Source organism: Diabrotica virgifera, chromosome 6, assembly GCF_917563875.1.
Source record: "Diabrotica virgifera virgifera chromosome 6, PGI_DIABVI_V3a".
NCBI classification, from domain to species: domain Eukaryota; kingdom Metazoa; phylum Arthropoda; class Insecta; order Coleoptera; family Chrysomelidae; genus Diabrotica; species Diabrotica virgifera.
The window spans coordinates 2,253,429-2,274,883 of NC_065448.1; the positions used below are offsets into that span (position 1 = coordinate 2,253,429).

At 30.2% G+C, this 21,455-nt stretch overlaps 1 protein-coding gene across 1 annotated transcript; it reads right to left on the reverse strand.

Annotated features, from left to right (window-relative positions):
• Positions 1–895: 895 nt before the first annotated feature.
• Positions 896–1,504, reverse strand: LOC126887299 (uncharacterized). The gene has a single exon (XM_050654716.1). It carries the CDS (start codon positions 1,502–1,504, stop codon positions 896–898), a length of 609 nt encoding a protein of 202 aa, XP_050510673.1.
• Between the last annotated feature and the right edge of the window lie 19,951 nt (positions 1,505–21,455).

Consider the following 21,455-nt stretch of genomic DNA (forward strand, 5'->3'; position numbering starts at 1 on the left):
AGTAAATATTTTTATTGAGAAACAATTATTTATACAAATGAATACATTTTTAATGCCCTATAACGGATCCTTGAGATTCCATAAGAACGATGATGATGATTAGGAACGTAGGTAAAGTTTAGTTTATGTTGGGGTTTAACCGTTCCATTTTTATAAAGATATTCTATAGCACTTATATCATCGTTGCTCAGTTCTTGAGGACGGCGTTCTAGATATAATTTATTCATTATCGAATTGTAGTTTCGGTTATCGGTTAGCCCTAAATAGTGACCAATTTGGTGCGTTAAAACCAATTGCAAATTAAAACCTGGTGTCTCAAAGTCGTTTAGTTTTAAGTTCCATAAAACATTTTTTAATATATGTATTTCCCCACATGGAATTTGATTATTCAACGTAGGAACTATTGTATGGGCTATTTCATTTCTAACATTTTGAATGTCAAAAAATAACTTACATTCCTCGGCTGGTAAACATAAACCTGTTATTCTATGGGTATGCGTATCAAATAAAATTGATAGCTTTGGTGCTTCTTCTGCTGTACAATTAACTTGCTTAAACTTAATTCCACTTGCATTGCTCCATGTATTGATAGCTTTATGGACTACTCTAGTAATTGAAGAGTCTGCATTTAAAGTACACCATGTTATTCGTTGCCTATTAATAATAAATGGTTCTCTAAAAACGTTAAACGCAAAACACACATTTAACAATGCGACGAACCAAAATATTTTGTGTAGTAACATCTTTGATGGATTTTATTCATTTAACTGTTTATGAGATTGTTACCGGCTTTTATATCATAAAATTGTAGTGTCAGCAAAAAAAAACAATATTTTTTTTTTTAAACTTTTTATTTAAAAAATTACATATTTATTTCACAATAGATAAAATACAGTTAAAACATTTGAACTACATTAGTTAGCGGATTATAATTAACAATACGGTCATGTATAATTATACAATAAGCTGCTGTATTAACTGGTATATTCTTATTGGTTTCAATTTCTATTCTCATATCAACACTTCCCGACTTAACTGATTCATTTTGTCTGCTGCAGTCAATAACAAATATGGGGGCAAAAGAACCAAATTGCTCCAAACTAAGACATGGATCTCCAACTTTATAATAGTACGACTGTTGAAATTGTGCATACATTTCATATGCAATGGCATACTGTTTCTTATCAAAGTTCAAGTTCAAATTGTCATACGGGTACATTTCAGAATTTAGAAATAGTTTTAAGTTTGTAATATTACAATGATCGAAATGGCTCGCATCTTCTTTTATGGCATTCTTTTTGGCAGTCTGTAAAGCAAACAAAACAAATCGTGGTCTTTCTAGTAGACTAGTAGTTTTTACGTTCCAGTTAAATTTCATTGTTTGTGGTAGTAGCGGAATTTCATGATATTCCCAACTTCTGTATGCAAGTTCTAAATTAGATCCATTTTCAATAAATTTGTATAAACGTAACTTTTCCGAATCTGACACTTGAATATGCGGCATTTTCCATATAAATTTAAATATTTCAATTTTTGGTTTTGCATTTTCCATTGTAGACGTCACTGCATTTAAATCTGTTGAACTTCTTATCAATACAAGTTCCTGGCGGATGTTAACCAGGATTCGAGTATAATCTTCTGAAAAACCAAGTAACAGTTTGAGTGGAATACACGCACTAAAATTTCCTTTTGCGTCAGTTGTTATTGATGATGGTTTTTCATAGTTCCAGCCTATACTTTTGTATCGGTTAGATTCACTTTGCGTAAACGAAACATAGTTTTTTATTGTCGTTGTTATACCTAAATTTCTCACTCTATCTATTACACAGCCTCCAATTTCATATCGTATCTCATCAAATAAATACATCAAACCATTATTAACAAAACGCAAAGTAGTGCTTTCTTTCCCATCATCCGTTAGACGCCCTTCAATATACAGATAACTCTCAGAAGGTAAGGTGTATATATCTTGAGTCTGAATAGGTATCCTTATTTCATCACAATGGTTAAAAGTTGCGTTGGCATAGGGTAAATGACTATGCATTTCTCGACTCACAACTGAGTTATCAACCAATACATGACCTCCAATATTCAAAATGTTAAAACTCATATTCGCTCTTTTTACAAGTACACCTCAAGAAAATCCTAAGTATTCTAGTATTTATAAAAAATCTAATTCTGCACCAAGTATTTCTTATGCTTTTCTTTTTTCCTGACGTTGTTGTTGTTGTTTTTTATTCTAAATCCCAGTGAGGTTAAAAATACTTTGTTTTCAGTTGTCAACTGTTTGAGCGTCTGCTTATCACTAATATTATTGTCAAAACTTTTAGTATTATATACACTGTTCACACCTGGATTAGAGTTATAAATTACAACCATTATTATATTTTTTTTAAATGTAGTCTTAACGTAATAACTTCTCGTGTGAAATTAACAAGATTACCATCCTGGTCAACTATTTTAATGAAAATTTCATCAATATATCTATTTGTGACAGGTAGATAAATTACTTTTTTTGGAATTTCAACAATTTTGTATCCCGGTAAGACATTTGGATAAAACATGTGAATGATATGACCTTGATTTTCATTGACGTATGAATTAGTGATTAGATTACATTCCACACAAATAGAATTAACCTTTGTGATATGCACAGGATTCTCGGCTACGTGAGTCTTTGAAGGTGAAAGCCGTTTTGATGTAAATCCCAATAAGGAGGCAATTGTATGTGGTTTTTCAAAATGAATTACTTTGTTGCTTTTTATTTCACATTTGAGTGTATTGTTATTAATTCTCATTTCCAGACTTGTAGGTTGTTCACTATGATGATGTTTTTTAGCCACACTTTTTACTACGTTTCCTTGCAGTGGTTTCTGTATTATATTTTTATCAATTTCTGTATCATCTTTACCTGGTGTTTGATCTAATTTTAATTCTAATTCAGTTATTTTTTCAGTTAAATATTTTGAAAGATCATCAACTTCATAAGCACCATGTGGAATCGTTATATCGTGACCATTTATATAAAACTTGTTGTTTGTTTGGTCTATATTTGGAATTGTATTGTATGTCATAAAATCAATTAAACCCAGTACATACTGTTCATTTTCGTTTAAAATAATTGGTGGATAAATTTTTGTTGATAACACCGATTCTCTTCCAGATAACACAAAAGTGAACGACATGTTCAAACGGAGATCATACAGTAAATAAAAATTATTCTTTTAAAACAGGTATTTATTTAAAAAATCTAAACACAATTGTCCACAATTTACAGTGTTATAAGATTGATAAATTTTATGATTATATACAATGTGACAATAGCCATTTGAATTAAAGTATGATATAGCTTCCATAGGCGGTCTCAAGTTTCCAAAACTATCAAAATACACAACTTTAGATTTGTTCTTCTTGTACGCTGTCCAATGAGTTCCAGGACCGTCTTTATTATCTAAATTAATAATTCCACTCTCATGTTGCCAAATTTTTTTCGGAAACGCGTTTCTCATAAATACACCTCTGAAATATGGAATTTTCATTAATTTTGCGTATTTTTGTAACTCTACATTTGTCAAAGCATGTTTTGGAATATTTATTTGATCCGCCTTCTTCATAAAAAAATACCCATTCCACTTTTATATGGTTTCAAGTATAAACCTTTTCCAATTGCTAATGCTTCCATTTTACGATTATGACGTTGTTTTTCAAGTAAATCTTCTTTAGCTGCTTTTGCATCGTTTATCGTCTTCACGATGGCGGAGGTGCCACCGGCAATAGTGCCCAAAGCGCTTAATCCTGCAAATATGGGTATTAAAGGTAATATACCTCCAGTTTTCGGAACCTGAATTACTCGACCACGTGGTTTTTTTATGTTCTTGTAAGATTTCACAATTCGCAATGCTTGTTGAATAGCTTCCCTTAACGTTCTTGGTTTGCTTTCCAATAGTTTCTTTCTAATGTCTCGAATTACTTTAACTAAACTGAAATACTTTTGTTTTGGAATTTTAGAACCTTTTTTCTTAGAGACCTTCCTTTTAGAGGTCTTTCTTGTCTTTTTCTTACTAGCATTCATGTTAACAGTTTCTAATGAACTAACTGTATTGTGCATTTGATCTGATTTTATATTCAAATTTCATGTTACTGTCCTACGGGTATATAATAAGCGTATTCAGCGACATTTTGTCAGTCAGTAATTAATATGTGTCTCGAGGTGTACACGCTTAACCCGGAAGATTTCTATTCAAGACTTTCAACTTTTAACAATTGGAAGGGGAAGAAATCAGAAGTAGAGTTAGCTGCTTGTGGATTTTACTTTCTTCAAGTAGAAGATATAGTTAAGTGTTTCAAATGTGGTGTAGAAATATACAAATGGGAATCAAATGACAATATAATCGGAGATCACAAAAAATTCAGTCCTGATTGTACTTTTGTAAAAAGAGTGTATCCTATTTTTCTTAAAATCAACAACAATAAAGAAAATTTTGAGTGAGGCCTGTACCTGTAAAACATAAAATTATGCCTGTACCTGTGAAGTATAAATGTCCAAAGTGTGGAGGAGAGACTGATATACCTAATTTAAATTGTATAAATTGTGAGTACATAAAATTATTGAAATCGAAATCTGGTGCTAAGAATATACCAAGTAGTATGTTTGGGGAAATGTGAGGTTATTTGTTTAAAGAATAGAAAAAATATATATATAAACACTTATCTTAGACTATTTATTTACTAATTTGTAAGTCGTTGATGAAGATGTTAAACGCTGCCATTAATAAACTACCTTTTGAGCTGCACATCCCTGGTGGATATAGGTTTTGTGGACCAGGAACCAAATTGCATAAACGATTAGCAAGAGGAGATAGGGGAATAAATGGGTTAGATGAAGCGTGTCGTGAACATGATATTGCATACTCTCAAAATAAAGAGTTATCAAAACGACATGAAGCTGATAAGATTCTAGCTGAAAAAGCTCTTGAACAGTTTCGATCAAAAAATACAGCATTTTCTGAAAAGTTGGCAGCACTTGGTGTAGCTGGAGCAATGAAAGCAAAAGTGAAATTAGGTATGGGTCTTAGTTCTGTTAATTATAAAGCTGTAACAAAAAGTTGTACTAAAGAATTAAATAAATCTAAAGATATGTTAGAAAAACTAGCTGCAAGTATAAACCACTGTACCTTATTACTACAGGGATTAACTATTTCAAAATCAAGAAAACGCACACAAAATGTCAAGCATAGAAATAAGCAGAAAATACAACAAAAGCTATTAAATCACAAAAGAGCAAAACAACAAATTTTAGATGATATGAATGTAGACATTTCAAATGAGTTCGCTAATGACTCTATAAACAGAGGAGACACAAGAGAAAAACGAAAAATAAATGATGAAAATATCGTTATTGATGCTAAAAAACAAAAAACTGATGTAAACGAAATATTGAACAATACCCCTAAACGAAAACGTGATGATAATGATACTACGTATAACCAACCAAATAAAAAAATAAAATACAATGTATAGTTTGATACCAACTCATTTATTAGTAGCATCATGTCTTTGAGTGAGTATAGACATAAAGTTGCACAGTTTCAAGAGAAAGTCATTGAGTTACAAAAAGATATTAAAGTATATCAGGATTTAAGAAAAATTATTAAACAATTAGAGAACCTACATATTAGTGATAGAACATATCCACTAGGACATATTCAACCATGGACGATAACAAAACCACCAGCGGAAACATAGTTCACCTTTTTGACCTGTAAAAATGTAAATTTTATAAACAATGAAAACTTATTTACATCAAAGTTCACCTTTTTGACCTGGAAAAATGCATACTTATTTACATCAGTTGTTCACCTTTTTGACCCGTAAAAATGCAGTTATCATTTATATTGACGTCAATCAGTAAAACAAGATGATTTTGAAAATTATAATTAGCTACATTTTGCAGAATAAAAATCTATTTACGTACGACTTAACCTTTTTGATATAAAAATGCAGTTACACTATATAAATTGAATCCGATGTGTGAATTGCATTATATCTACCACAACTGAACATAATGGGTCTTGAAAACGTTGTAGTACAGTTCCACCATCAGCAGCAGGTTAATGCCGCTGACCGATTAAACGAGGAGGAACGGAGCAGGTATGCAGGTGTCGTTCCTACAGTTCAACCACCACAGGGGCGTCGCCGGATAATAGAGTTGCACAACGACAGAGACTTTCCAATTGGGACAAGAGAGCGGCAGTTACCTTTTCCGTTGGTGGAGCTGCATAGGGTTAATTTTAGTTAAGTATATTGTATAGTTTGTATTGTTTCTAATTAATAAATATTTATAGTTATTTTTTGTTTTTCTTTTCTACCATTAACTTCCCTCAAACTTTTAGATTTGGTACGTTGCTTTTTCTTTAAGTTCCAAATTTAAAACATTTCTATCTGGCTAGGCTAGGCTAGGCTGGGTTGGATACGACTAAGCAAGTCACACAAGTTCTTTTTTTTACTCACCAACACCTACAAAAACAATTTTAAAGTCTCAAATTTCGATCACCCTGTACAAATTTAACTAAAAGAAGAGGAGATGAAGCGATAAGCGATGAGTTTTGCACTCGATATACAAGGTGGTCAAATACACAGCCCTCTGGTCATTGCCGACCGCTTCTTTTACTTCTTCATAACATTTAAGACAAAGAAAATACAGGTGAGACAGGTGACAAGGTGACAATTCTTCGGGAAAGAAGAAGAGATGTAGAGATAAGCGACCACTTCTTACAACCCTCTGGTCATTGACGATCACTTCTTGTAATTCTTGTACACCCCCAAGGTCAAAGGAGGCTCTTCTGTCCATCAGCTTCGGAGACCCTGATGGACAGGTTACCAAAGTGAGTTAGAACCCCGTCTGCTATACTACTTCTAGAATCTACAACTTAGAGATTCGACATTCTAAATGTAACTTAACCCTAAAAGGGCCCGTAGTAATATAATCCCAAGAAAAAAAAAGAAGAGGAAAATAATACAAAAAAAATTTGTTAATTAGTGAAAAATTCCCAGGAACCCAATTATCGAAACGGCATTTCAAAATATTTAATCCCCGTGACGTTATTAAAAAACAAATTATAAACAAATTTGAATAATTTTCAAATGCCATTTTAGGGGAAGTTTAATTGAAATTTGAATTTATCAATACATTTATCGAAAATATACATAAAAATAAAAATAATAAGATTTATTACAGGTGAATATTTCTTTGGCAACAACCGCGTTTTTGCAATTGAAAATAGAGTAACAATAAATAATTAAATTCAATATCTCAAAAAATATTAAATATTTTTGGACTAATTTTTTTTATTAATACTGATAATATAGCGCAACTTTTTCTGTAAAATAAGATATTTTATAGTGCTAATTTAAAACGCTAAAAATAATTTTTTGCAAATTTGTTTTTAAAGGTTTATGCATAATTATTTAAATAAATAGGGGGTCAAATTTAATTTAGTAAGTCTTATGGGAAAGATTTACCCTTCAACTTAGCAGAAGACAATCCTATATACGTTCATTAGTAATTGAATGACCTCAGCAGTTAAAAAAGTAATGTTTTTGCAAAAATGACCCCTTTTTAATTATTTAAACAATGATCCCCTTGTATGATTTGGATACTTTCTTGAAAATATCTTTTTTACTCACCTAAACTTTGATATAAAATTTGTTTCAACCTGTACGAATTTACATTTTGATTTGCATGTAGTGTAATTTTATTTTACTAGACTAATACTAAATAAGCAAATTATTATTGCACTTCAATAGAATGGCAGAATCATCACAAAATTTTTGGTTTCAACAAGATGGAGAGCTTTTTTTAACAAATTTTTTGAAAGCAAATTCAAATCTATGGTTTATAAAAGATGATTTATAGAGCGGCCTGCTCGTTCTCCAGACCTTGTTTGTTTCCCGTTGAATGGGAGATGTTTGCAGGCGTTTCGTCAAAATCAGATTTGACATTATGGATGTTTCTTGTTCATAAGTAGGATCTATAATTTGTCTGATTTCCAATTTTGAACAATAGGGGAGTGCATATAGATTTTCACTTCGGAAAAAATCAAACAAGACAGAACTTTTTGTAATTTCATTAAAAAATGTTTAATAAACAACATATCAAAAAGTTCTACTCGAGAAGTGGGTGCTTCATTTTTTATTAAACAAATGAACTACGAAGTTTGATGGTTTTCTAAATAACTCCGAAAATATAAATTTTAGAACAAAACTGATTTGACCATTGAAAAATTCAGAAAATTTAACAAAAAAACCTTACATAAAGAATTTTCTAAAATTAAATCTGTATCTTCTATAATTTTTTATTTATAACGCTAAAGTCACCCTTCTCACAAACATTGGCGCACTGTAAACTAGCGTACGGCGAAGTGCATGGTTGAGTTATTTTAATATAATTCTTTAACTAATGGATCAAATGAAATTTTACAAATTGAACCTAAAGGAAGAATAATTAAGCTATTTTATGGTTATAATAAAAAGAAATAATATATTATGGGCATAAGTACGGTTGGGGCGGAAAGTGAGCCTTACAAGAATTTTGTTAAAAAATGATTTAAAAATGAGTAATTAATACAATTTTTCTTATAAAACTCTCAATTTGGCACAACTTTCCTTTCAAGCATCGTACTAAATGATTTGTCATTAAAAAAAAATCTCAAAAATTTAATTCAAATGATATGATGTCTTAAAAAATGTAATTTTTGAAATCTTGTAGTTTTATAAAATTACCACCACTTTAAGACGGTATTACTCAAGTTTTAACAGATATGTTACAGTTTTATAAGTGCTTTTTTAAAGCTTGGGATGTAATCTTTAAAATGCACTGAATTATTTTACTTTAGAATTGAAATAGACTATTTCTTTTTGAGAAAATTAAGAAAGATAACAAAAATGTAATACAAAAATCGAAAATTACCAGCTAAAAACATGTTTATATAAAGTGATCAAAACTTTTTTCTGTAAAACTTACCTAAAATACATTTATAATAAACTTCAACAATAATAAATGTTCAGCAAAAAAAAATTTTTTAGCTCATATAGTATCTCTGCGTAACTTGGAACCTATTGATAACTTTTTTATTATCAGTTTTACGAAAAAAAGTTATTCGTTATAAATACTCTACATCGTATATGCAGGGTGGTGAATCGGAAAACGGGCCATAGGAAACTCAATGTAGAATTTTAAACTGTTGAATTCCTGCTTCCCTAATTATGTTACATCAAAAGTCATGAGAAGTTATTTGTAGAGGATTGAAATCTGTATTAAAAACAGAAGTTACAATTGTTGTACGATTTAAACACATTCCAAAATTTTGAAAAATTTAATGTAATTACCGCAGTAGGTATGTGTGGGCATGTTAGGCCACACGTTACTATTTAACTGACAGTGAGCACACTATTGACTAAAGAAAATATCTTTATTATTAATACTTTCTCCTTAACTGAGGGTATCTGATCAACTTTATTGTGTTTTAAAGAATAAATGATAAAATAAATAAAGAAATTGACAGTTCAAATTGTTAATATAATAAATTCATTGTCACCGAATGCAATCTTATACACATTATTGCAGTGTGTGTGGCGTAACTTTGGCGTATTTCTCTGAAAATTGTATTATATTTTTACAAAATTTTGAATAATTATTGTTTGTAGAACAATATTAACAGTCGTTTTCAATACAGATTTCAATCCTCTACAAATAGTTTCTAATGTCTTTTGATGTAAAATAATTAGGGAAGCAGGAATTCAACAGTTTGGAATTTTACATTGAGTTTCCTATGGCCCGTGTTCCAATTCACCACCCGGTATAAAATAAGATGAAATCATCAAATATCAAATTTAATAATTTTATACGAGGTATGCCAAAAAATATGAATTTCACTCAAAGTATTGTTAAATTTCACAATATTGAAAACAGAAAAAAATAGTCGAAACGTTAATAAAATTATTTTTTTCATTTTAATTGTGGCTTATTTCCCATATAAATAATTAATCATAAAAATGCCACAAGGAAATAGCTTCAGAACAACATTGAAAACAGTTATTAAGAAAAGTTGTTTGGAATTAAAAAATTTGTTTTGGTGTTAAATTACATCCTTATAATTAAAATATTGTGAATAATAAAGGTACTTAACTCTTAAGAAAAATTCATATTTTTTACATACCTCGTATAAAATTAAAAAAGTTTGATATCTGATGGTTGTATCTTAGATTTTAGACCTGGGAGAGCATTTTATGAAGAATAAGTTTTTTTCGTAAAAGTGATAATAAAATAGTTATCATAATAGTAATAAAATGATGATGAGTATCCGTAATTTGAGAAAAAATTGAAAAAAAATTTTCGATTAGAATAATGTAATTGTATATTTAAACATAGTTTTTAATTTCAAACAACTTTTAATAAAAGCATTTTTTGATATTCTGAAATATAAAGGTACTTCTCTTTAACGAAATTCATATTTTTGACATAACTCGTATAAAATTGATAAAATTTGATATCTGATGGTTGAGTTTTAGATTTTTGACTATCCAGAGAATTTTATGAAGAATAACTTCTTTTCGTAAAATTGATAATAAAAAAGTTTTCCATGTGGTTCCTAGCTACGCAAACATACTGTATAAGAGCTTCTGTATAAGAATTTTCAAATTGCAATGCCATATTCGGATTCAGTATAATCAAAAACAAAATAGAAACATATTTGATCAAAGTAAAATGATGAATTTAACGATATTTTTAAAATTATTAATACAAAACAATTGTTATTGTTTAAACAATTAATAAACAATTAGCGGCCAAATCCGCGAGTAGAACTTTTTACTTTAACATGTATATAAACTAACAAAAAAAGTTTTAGAAAAATATAAGCTTGTTTGAATTTTTCCGAAACAATGCATATTTTCGTTCTAATTGCACTCCCCTACAAGATGTGTGTGATTAACGGGTTAAAAGTCAGAGTAGTCTATTTTTATTGCGATATTATCATTTATCGTTTATTTTCATGAACAATAACAATCATAGAACAACAGTGCAATATTTAGATAACAGAATAATTTCAGTAGTTTCTTAAATTTTCTCGTGAAGAGGTCGTATGGTTAGCTCAGTTACCTAAAAATGTAAATACAAATATATTCTATAAATATATTCTATACAATATATATTATATCTATACAATTAAATATTACAATTGTGAATTGTGAATTGATAGTTGTAGATTGTTAATTGTGAATTGTGAATTGTAAATTGTGAATTGTAAACTGTGAATTGTGATAGAATTGGGAAATGTGAAGTGTGAATACAATTGTTAATCGTGAATTTTTAATTGTAAATGGTGAATCGTGAATTGTGGATTGTAAATTTTTTTAAGGTGTATTTTTAAATATTATATTTAAATTGTAAATTTGGCAAGAAATGGAATACATAGGTATTATCCTTTTAGATCTCACCGATTCAATTCTTTTCCTTTTTACAGTTGAGTCCGCGAGTCTTTACCCGTGCGTCGTTAATACCTGGCGAAATAAAACACATAATTTTTATTTAGCATCATTCTCTTCCACACATGAAATTAATGACAAACCAGCTGCCGCCTGTTATTAAGTAAAAACACATGTTATTTTTATGAACGATTTAGACTCAGTGCATTGAAAAGAGATAGGTACAAAGAAAGACGATTGGGATGTCTTCACATATTTTAAGTACAATTTCTGACGTTTTGGTTTGTTTACTTTTTCGGCTGTCAGTTTGTTGAATTTTTTGCTGTTATTTTGTCGAATTTTTGCATTTTGAAGTTTTTTGTAGTATACAAACAGTTGTTTTCACAACTAATTTTATATTGGAGTTAGACATTTTATAATAAGTTTATGTTATTTTACGATAAATTTTGACAAAGTACAAATAACCTCATTGTTGACACAGTTGAATGCTTGTGTTTAAGGTTCCGCCAAAGTGAATAAAATAACAAAAAAAAATATGATATTGAATTCTTTTATATAAATTGTTTATTTATTAATTAATCAATGATAATAAAATAATTTAATAAGCTACTTCAAATATAGCTGTAATTATGCATCAAAATTTTAAAGCAAAACTTAAATTTGACATTCTATTTATTTGATAACGTCAAATTTTATACTATAACCCGTGATCGGAATAATATCCACTTACCGTTGCGTTTAGTAAATTTCCGACTTATTTCGTATGCTTTAAATGATGACGCACGGGTAAAGACTCGCGGACTCAACTGTAAGAAAGATTTCCGGAGTTCAAATCGAAACGTCAAACAATTAAAAAAGTCAGAAATGAATAACCATTTTCAATTTCGTTGCAAAACGAAAATACACCCGCATCTTATTCTAGTCCAATCAGAGAGTGCAGCAAGCACATCTACCGGTTTCGAAACTTATTAGTCTCTCATCAGGAGGCACATATGCTGCTCTCTCTGATCCAACCAAAACAAACCCCGGCGTGCAGTCACGGATTGCAACGAACTAAATGGCATAGATGGTGTGTAAAACAACATAATGTTACTCTACATCCCACCAGACTGAAAACAATGGGAACCTTCTCTGGTTGCACCTCCGAGGCTTCTATAATTTGCAAGCCATAACGGATGCTGAGATTAAGGAAGATGAGGGAATTTTACAATTTATAATTGACTCCGTGACTTCCGTGACTGCACGCCGGGGTTTGTTTTGGTTGGATCAGAGAGAGCAGCATATGTGCCTCCTGATGAGAGACTAATAAGTTTCGAAACCGGTAGAGGTGCTTGCTGCACTCTCTGATTGGACTAGAATACGATGCGGGTGTATTTTCGTTTTGCGACGAAATTGAAATTGAATTGCAATTGATTATTCATTTTTGATTTATATGTTTACTCTGATTGGAGTACGAAGGGAACCATTCTCGTTGGAACTTTACCGCGCTGAGCAGATGGGACGTGAATTATAAATTGTAAAATTCCCTCATCTTTCTTAGTCTCAGCATCCGTTATGGCTTGCAAATTGTAGAAGCCTCGGAGGTGTAACCAGAGAAGGTTCCCATTGTTTTCAGTCTGGTGGGATATAGAGTAACATTATGTTGTTTTACACGTCATTAGATTGAAAACTTAGTCTTTTTTTATTTAAAAAAGTAATTTTCATTAGGTACTTATATAAATAATTGTGGCTCAATCTCATATAAATTCGTATTATGATACAATTAAATAGCAGATAATAATTTGTTTATTTTTTTATGATAACGTACCAATTTTTATGTCCTATTTTTTCACTATAAACCTTGAAAATCAAAATTGACGCCAAAATCACAGACAATAAGAAAATGTTCGACAGGTCAACGGACAGCGATATCACAAAACCCCATCGTCCATCTCTCTCTAGTTTCTAGGTCTATTATTGCTGAGAAAAAGTGTGAGATTCTTTTGAAATCCGCTGAGGTAACGAAGGTACCTAAGTACTTAGTACCTTTTGTTGATACCGTATTCGGTAATAATTTTTGAGGTACCGAATGGATAATAAAACCGTATCAAAGCTTTTTGGGCCTTTGAACGTACACCCAGTCTGGGTCGGCTCGTTAATTTTTACTAAAAGGGTCGTAAAAATTGATTAGATTGGTAATAAAAAGTTTTTGAACATTAATAGGTAAGTACTTATCTATAATAGGTTTTGGGGAAGGTTATGAGAGGTTTTCTAATTTTTGTTTTTAAGTACTATTACCTACACACCTGCATTTAAATAGGTACCTACATGTATAATGAACAAGAATAAAAAACTGCTATACACGCTAAAACTGGGAGTGGCGCACACACAATATTCCAACTACAAAAGAGCTGATATGAATATTACGTGGCGCAAAAATGTATTTTCATTTTGATGCAAAATAAAATTATAGTTTTATTTTGAAAGATTTTTCCATATTTGCTAAATTTGAGGAAAAACCTGCAAAACAGCTTCAAACTTCAAACTTTATTAACTCTGTAGTGGCGCGTTTTCAAATTTGGCAAATTTTATCTTTAAATAGAAAAATCTTTTTTAGAATTTTATTTTCCATCAAAATGAAAATTCATTTTTGCGCCACTTAATATTCATATCAGCCCTTTTAGTCGAGGAAATGAAGCTGAAAAAATGGCAAAACCTCGCAATTTTTTCGTCCAGCATCGATTTGTACAAAAATTTGGGATTAGGTTCATTACACCCTCTAGTTCATTTTCTATATTGAGCCGTTGTACGCTTTTGGTTTTTTAAGGGTAACAACTACCCCTAATTGTAAAAAATTATAAAATAACATTTTAAACTTTAATATTGTCAACATTTGGTTCTTATTATTTACATAATGATTGTTTTATGCTTTAAGATATACTATCATAATATTTCAACCCTTAGAATTACCCTTGGAGCTATATATAAAACATTTACTTATCCTAAAAGAATAATTTCGGCTTGCATCGATTTCCATAAAAATTTGGGATTAGGATCATCTCACCCTGTACTTCATATTCTATATCATGCTTAAGGGCGTTGATTATTTTTAGGGGTGTAAACTACCCGTTATTGTCAAAAATTATATAAAAACATTGTAAACTTTAATATGGGTAAAATTTGGTTTTGATTGGTTAAATAATGATTGCTTTATACTTTAGGATATAATATCGTAATATTTCAACCCTTAAAAACTACCCTTAATAACATTACAGTTGTTATAAGTAGATATTTTAATAGATCTATACAGAAAAAAAAGTAGAATTAAAGAATTACAATAACATTTATTTACACAAAAATACGAATTTACAAATATGTAAAAATACAAATACAAATAGTTTTTTAGTCATCTTCCAGTATACGAACCGGTTCTGAGGTATTATACATACATTGAAAATTATCCATAAGCGGACTATCCGAATTTTTCGAAGAAAAATTCGTTTTATAAACATAGCTCCTTCATTTTTGGCGATAAAAAGTTTTTTCAAAAATAAGTTTGTAGGATTTTTGAAGAGTTATAAGACTGTAAACTAAATTGCGTAAGATCCCTTAGTTTTTAATTAGGGTGGGTTTAAAGGGCTCGAATAAGGGGGTGTTTGTTCGTAAATAGAGGTTTTAAACAGCTATATCTCTCTAACTGTTCACTGTAATGAAAATCTATGTACAAGAGAATTTTAGTTATTAAAAAAGCTACAATTTAGTTGTCTACCATTTTTTTCGTATCTCCAGTATTTTAGGAGATATTTTGAAGTAAAAGGTGGAAAATGGGAAATTCCAAAAAATTAAAGGCGAAGACCAATTGTTAATTAGGAGGATAGTTAGGTGGTTGTTTTCACTGATTTTTTCATAGAGAAAAGCAGGTACCGACTTTTTTTTATCATAAGTCGCTTAATTTACAGACTAGAAACTTTTTATTATTTTTTTTTGAAAGGCCTAACTGTATACTTCAAAAACGATTATTTAAGTTTTCCTCGAAAAATGCAAAGTTTTTCCGTTATTTTACTTTGAATATTTCAAATTATGTATTTGACGAAAACAGCTAACTTTTAACATGCCGTATCTCGGTTTGTATTGGTCTTAAAGATATTACAGAAAAATAATTTGGTTTGTGTTACTAAAGATACAATTTTGATATCCACAGTTTTTTTTTATTAAATGCATATTTTTCGAGGTATTCTCAAAAAACCCTCTAAAAAAGTCGATTTTTTCATCGAAAAACTGTTACTTTCAACCGCGAATAACTCGAAAAATATTAGTTTTACGAAGAAAATGTAAAGAACATTTTTTTCTCAGAATTACTTTTGACATCGATTTACATGGTTAAAATTTAATAAAAAATTCCCGCCCCCGAGATGGGGTGGCAACCACCCCCAAGGTTTTAGCGTACAGCGGCATGATATAGAAAATGATCCTTGAACTATTCCCTACCTTCTGTGAAAATTTCAAGTAAATCGATGCTGGACGAAAAAATTGCGAGCCAAAATGCTTAATTTCCTTGACTATTTTGTAGCTGGAATATATTGTGTAAGGCTCATTTTTACCGCATTTAGCGGTTTTTTATTCTTATCAGGATTTTTTCAAGTTTTTGAAGTTATACTTGTTTAGACACGTTGGGAGTAAATTTATATGTGCGCGAACTCATCAAAAATCTTGGTCCTGGTCGCAGCTCAAACGTTATGCGTGCTCTGGTTGGGTAATTACAATGACCTGTCAACATTTGTTCAATATGTCGCTTATTTTATTAATACGTCAATGATTATGGGTAAACAAATTTTGTGTAGGTATATTAGTTTTTATTGTTGTGAGGACGCAGACAAAAGCAACTTTATAATTGTAGTGACTTTTTAAATAGTTTTTAAAAGCAACAGGTACGTAATTGTAAATGTTTCAGTATTGTAATAAAAAATTACATAGGTACTTACCTACCTATTTAGAAAATGGAAAATGTACCTACCTAGTAGGTAATGCTTTGATTTACATAATTTGATTACCAACAAAATTTCTACCAATCTTCATCTAATATATTATTTTCTTACTCTGTTTTGTTGTATTTGAATATTTTAATTCCACAAAAATCAAACTAATTTCATTAAATTCAGAACTGTTAAACAGTAAAACGTTCAGTTGGCCTATCTTCTCACACGACGGATATGTGTAAGTGGGTAAATGAGTAGAGGCTTCGATTACAAATCTAAGCACCTTAACATGCTCAGGTTCGATCCCCAATGCAAGTTTTTATTTTTTATTTTTTTTATACATTTTATGATTGTAAGTATATCTGTTATATAATTTTTTTTTCACAAAAAACGTATTTAGTTAAAAATTTTGCCAACAATTATTGTTCAGAAATTATATCTTTGTGGCAATTTTCAATGTGTTTGTGTGTGTTTTATTCTTTTATTTTTTTAATTTTTGGTATTGTTTTAATAAAATTTTTTGGAAAGTAGTAAGTATTAAAATTAATTTGATATTTAAATAAAATATAAATAAACTGTTTAAAGTACATATATCAATTTCGTTGAAATCACATAATAGAAGTATAACTTCTTACGTGCGTACAAAGTACACACACATCCTTTTTTATAAATTAAATGTTTGAACTTGAATGTAATGTAAACCGTATTTTTGCTTGTTTTTGACAGTGCTTCTAATATTGGAAAAACGGTTAATATTTTGTATTTCGATATCGACTTCCGAAGTGGGAGTCGGTACAACAATAAATTTAATTTCCAACTTAAATTGTGGCTTATTTCCAAAGTAAAATAGTAAATTGCATAAGATGACACAAAGAAATAGCTTCTTCAATACAATAATAACCCTTAAACACTGACAGGCAGTATTTCATACATTGCCGAAAATATATTTTATTGTAAAACGTGTTTTATAATAGATTTCTATAACACCTTCTGTGTACCTTCAAGTGGTATGTAATTGTACTTTAGTAGTCGCAACATAGGGGGTCGCGTGGTCACTACAACGTGGTGAGTAATCGCGACTAGTTGCATTCGATTCTGCGACAAAAATACACCAGAGAAGACCTTAACACTATCAATTTATTTACAGGGCTTCTAATAATTCCTGAAAAACACCTAATTTTACCATAATTTGTTAATAACAATTAAACGCACCACACTTGGGCTTCCAGACCACTTCCATTGGATTCAGCGACCCAAAAAACCTATAATACCACCATCAAAAACCTATGTCGCTACTAGACTATATGGTTTGGGCTTTGAGCTACGTTGACTTAAAGTTTTCTGGCGGTATCACGTACACAGACCCGCCGAGAGGGCGGCACAGCCAGTAGATTTTACCGGGGTCCGGCGATATAAGGGGCCCAGCGTTGACCAGACTAAAGACGGAATTGAAAACAAATTTAAACCAAATAAAAAAATACTTAAAAAAAACAAAATTTGAATGTGTACTAATGTCATAGATTTGGTTTAAAATTTTAACAGCAATAAATCACAGACAAATACTACAGTGCAGTCAGATAACTATGGATATGGAGATTAAACATATATCAGGGCTTTTAGATTTTAGAAGATGTATAAAAAATTAGAAATTTATAGTCTTTCATTGTTGACGAATCTAAATTAGTTACCAGCAATTATGGGATAAATTCAGAATTTACATCAAATGAAGAAAAACGGCGCAAGAAGCTTGTGAGATTTTTTGTTGATTTGCCTGGGCCTGGGATGCAACTGATAATTTTGAGCTCTACGCAATATTTCTTTATGAAATATATAATATTGTCAGAGATAATAAGCAACTTAAGTAGAAGATTTAATGCGGCAAATGTAATTGATTCGCTATTAACATTTTATGGACATTCGAGATGAAGCTGACGACAATATTAAGAAAAAAATTGATAAATCGCGTGAGTTTTATAAAGAAGACATCAGTGTCATAAAATTAAACATCTCAAATTATTAAAGTCGTTATTGAGTTAAAAAATTTTTGCACATTACCGGTGATACTCGCAGAAGCGGAAGGATCCTTTAGTTGTATTTCTCGCATACAAAATGCTATGAGATCTACCATGAAACATGATCGGTTAACTTGCCTAAAAACTTTGTGCATTGAAAATGACTTTATAAAATCATGCGATTTTTCGAAAATTCTAGACATCTTTGCCAATCAGAAAACTAGAAAAGTACACCTACCTGTATTATAATTATTTTCACTATTATAAATATAATCAAAATCTAATAGAAAAAGTTATAATTGAAATGTTTCTTATTATTTTTTATTGATCATTATTTTATTTCTGTAAACATTAAATAATTTTTCTCGCTCTTCACTTCACTTTTTTCTGGGGGCCCACTCTTCACTTTTTACCCGGGGCCCGCTCATCCCTCTCGGCGGCCCTGCACGTACCGCATGTCAGTGATTACGTTTTTATAGTTAAAATCAGTCCAGTGTATTCTTTCGCTATTAGTATGGCAGCAAGTTCATCCAGTTGTTCTACCTTCAAGTAGAAAGCGTTATTTTGCTATGTTTGGGTTACCAATACTCAAGTTTTTTTTTGTATATAATTCAGTCTGTAATAGGGATGGGAAAAACCTACCGGTTTAAACCTAAAACCGGTTTTTTACTTCGCAATAACCGGTTTTACCGGTTGTTTTTTGTCCCGGTTATAACTGGTTTTTTCTTTTTAAAGTTAAAACCGGTTATTAGGTTTTTACGGTGATTAGGAGTAGGCTAGGTATTATTTTGGATCCCAATCATAATTATTATTCTCAAGTAATTATTCCAAACAAAACCATAATTAAAATTTTATTTTATTTTATAAAATACAGAAGCAAACTAAAAATGCAATCTCACATCAGCCAGAAACAATGATTAAGTTTTATTATAATATTTCCTTGAAAAGGTATTTGTAATCATAATATTTACATAAGAAGTGATCTGGTTGAATTAGACGCAAACGTTATCTATTTTTCACACTTAACTCTTGACATTGAAAGTGGGTGAATGACTTTTTCTGATTACCAACAATATTGCTCTGACTATGAATATCGAATTACTGATTACGAATACGAATCTCCAAGAATTTCGCTACGTTTTCAAAACGATACACTCATACAGGAAGTATTAAATGAGTTAAAATGTACCTATTCTACAAATATACAAACGTGTTAAAAGTAATACATGTTCTTTCGATAGTACTAATTTTGATCATATTGATATCGAGTCGAATGGAGTATCGCAAACTAAAGTGTATTGTAAATGTAACTTTGTAACCTATTGGATTAAAAAACCGAAAACCGGTTTTTTTGCCGGTTATAACCGCCAGGCTAAACCGTACGCAAAAAGAACGGTATAACCGAAAACCGGTGTTTTGTCAAAAACCGGCCATCCCTAGTCTGTAAAGGAAATTGTAAGAACCTCCACCATTTTTTAATATTACGCATGCATTCATAATTTTCTTTAAAAAATAAAATTTATTTTATTTGGGGCAGTGTTTTATTCTATAGCTGTGTGAAGAATCATTCCGTGGTTGATGTAAAAAATAAAGATAGTAATATAAAACAAATTCATATTGAAAATAAAGGAGAATAGGCAACGGTCGTGGTAGTAAGAAATAGTGAAAGAGACTTAGAACAAAAGCTGGAACAGTGGAGACAAGCTCTGGAGGAAAAAGGTTTAAAACTTAGTAGGACAAAAACATAGTATTTGGAATGTTCATTTAAAGAAGGAGCTACTACAAATCAGTGTTGCCAATCGCATTTCTCTAGATTATCCGATGATCGCTCGAAAAATATCCGATTTGTCACGAAAAGGTACGCTAGGTCAAAAATTATTCTGTTATTAAAATCAATTTTGCCAATGTTATTCTTTTAGTTTAGTCCCCTTAACAACCATCAAATAACAAAATCCATTGTGCGTACGCCAATCAGTTGATTGTAATCAATTATCATTATGATAATTAACATAATTGATTGATTAATTAATTATTAATTATCAATTAACGTAACAATTATTAACATAATTGATTAATTAATCAATTAATCTCATACTTGCAAACAATTATGTTTTCAGCAACCCAATCAAAGTTGACATTGACAGTAATTAAATATTTGATAATGATCAGTTGATTCCATTTCTGATTAGCGTTCGAACAACCGGCCCTTTAATCTACTGGATTCTCTATTTCACAGTTTAAAAATTTTCGTTTATAGATGAAAATCTCGTATCCTAGCTGATTATTACCTAATTCATGTACGTAAATACTATTTAGTTACTATTATTATATTATTCGTATTTTGTATTATCGTAAGTGTTAAATTCTAAATAAATAAATAAATCTAAATATTTCATTATTTGGATCGTTATATTAATTTATTATAATTATTCAAGTAAAAAAAATCACTTTTAAATATTATTTTATTAAAACGTAATAACTACCTAAAACTAGGTACTGGAAAAATAAATAATAAATAAATCAATACAAAATAAACTACAGCTACATTAATAGCACAGGCGCAAAATTTCTGGTCAATGCTTTTAAAATGCATTATTTTTTTCGAGTCCTGAGAAAGCTAATAAGTACCTATTATTTAAAAATTTAAACGCAGAATGAAAGATAACATTATTACCGAGGGCCGAAAGTCCCTGAAGACTTCTATAATTTTTATTCTAATATGTTACAGGGGTAAAAGGAAAAGAGAATATTAAGTGTGATTTTTAATTTCAAATATCTCATTCAAAAGAAACATTTTGTTTATTCTAAGGGTCTTTCAGCCCTCGGTAATAATGTAATCTTTCATTCTGCGTTCAAGTTTTTCAAAAATATTTATTAGTTTTCTCAGGATTCGAAAAAAATAATACGTTAAAAATTATTGGTCCGAAATTTTGCGCCTACGCTCTTTTAACAACTAAAGATTTATTATAACTAAAACAATAGAAATGTATTTGACAGTCTTGTA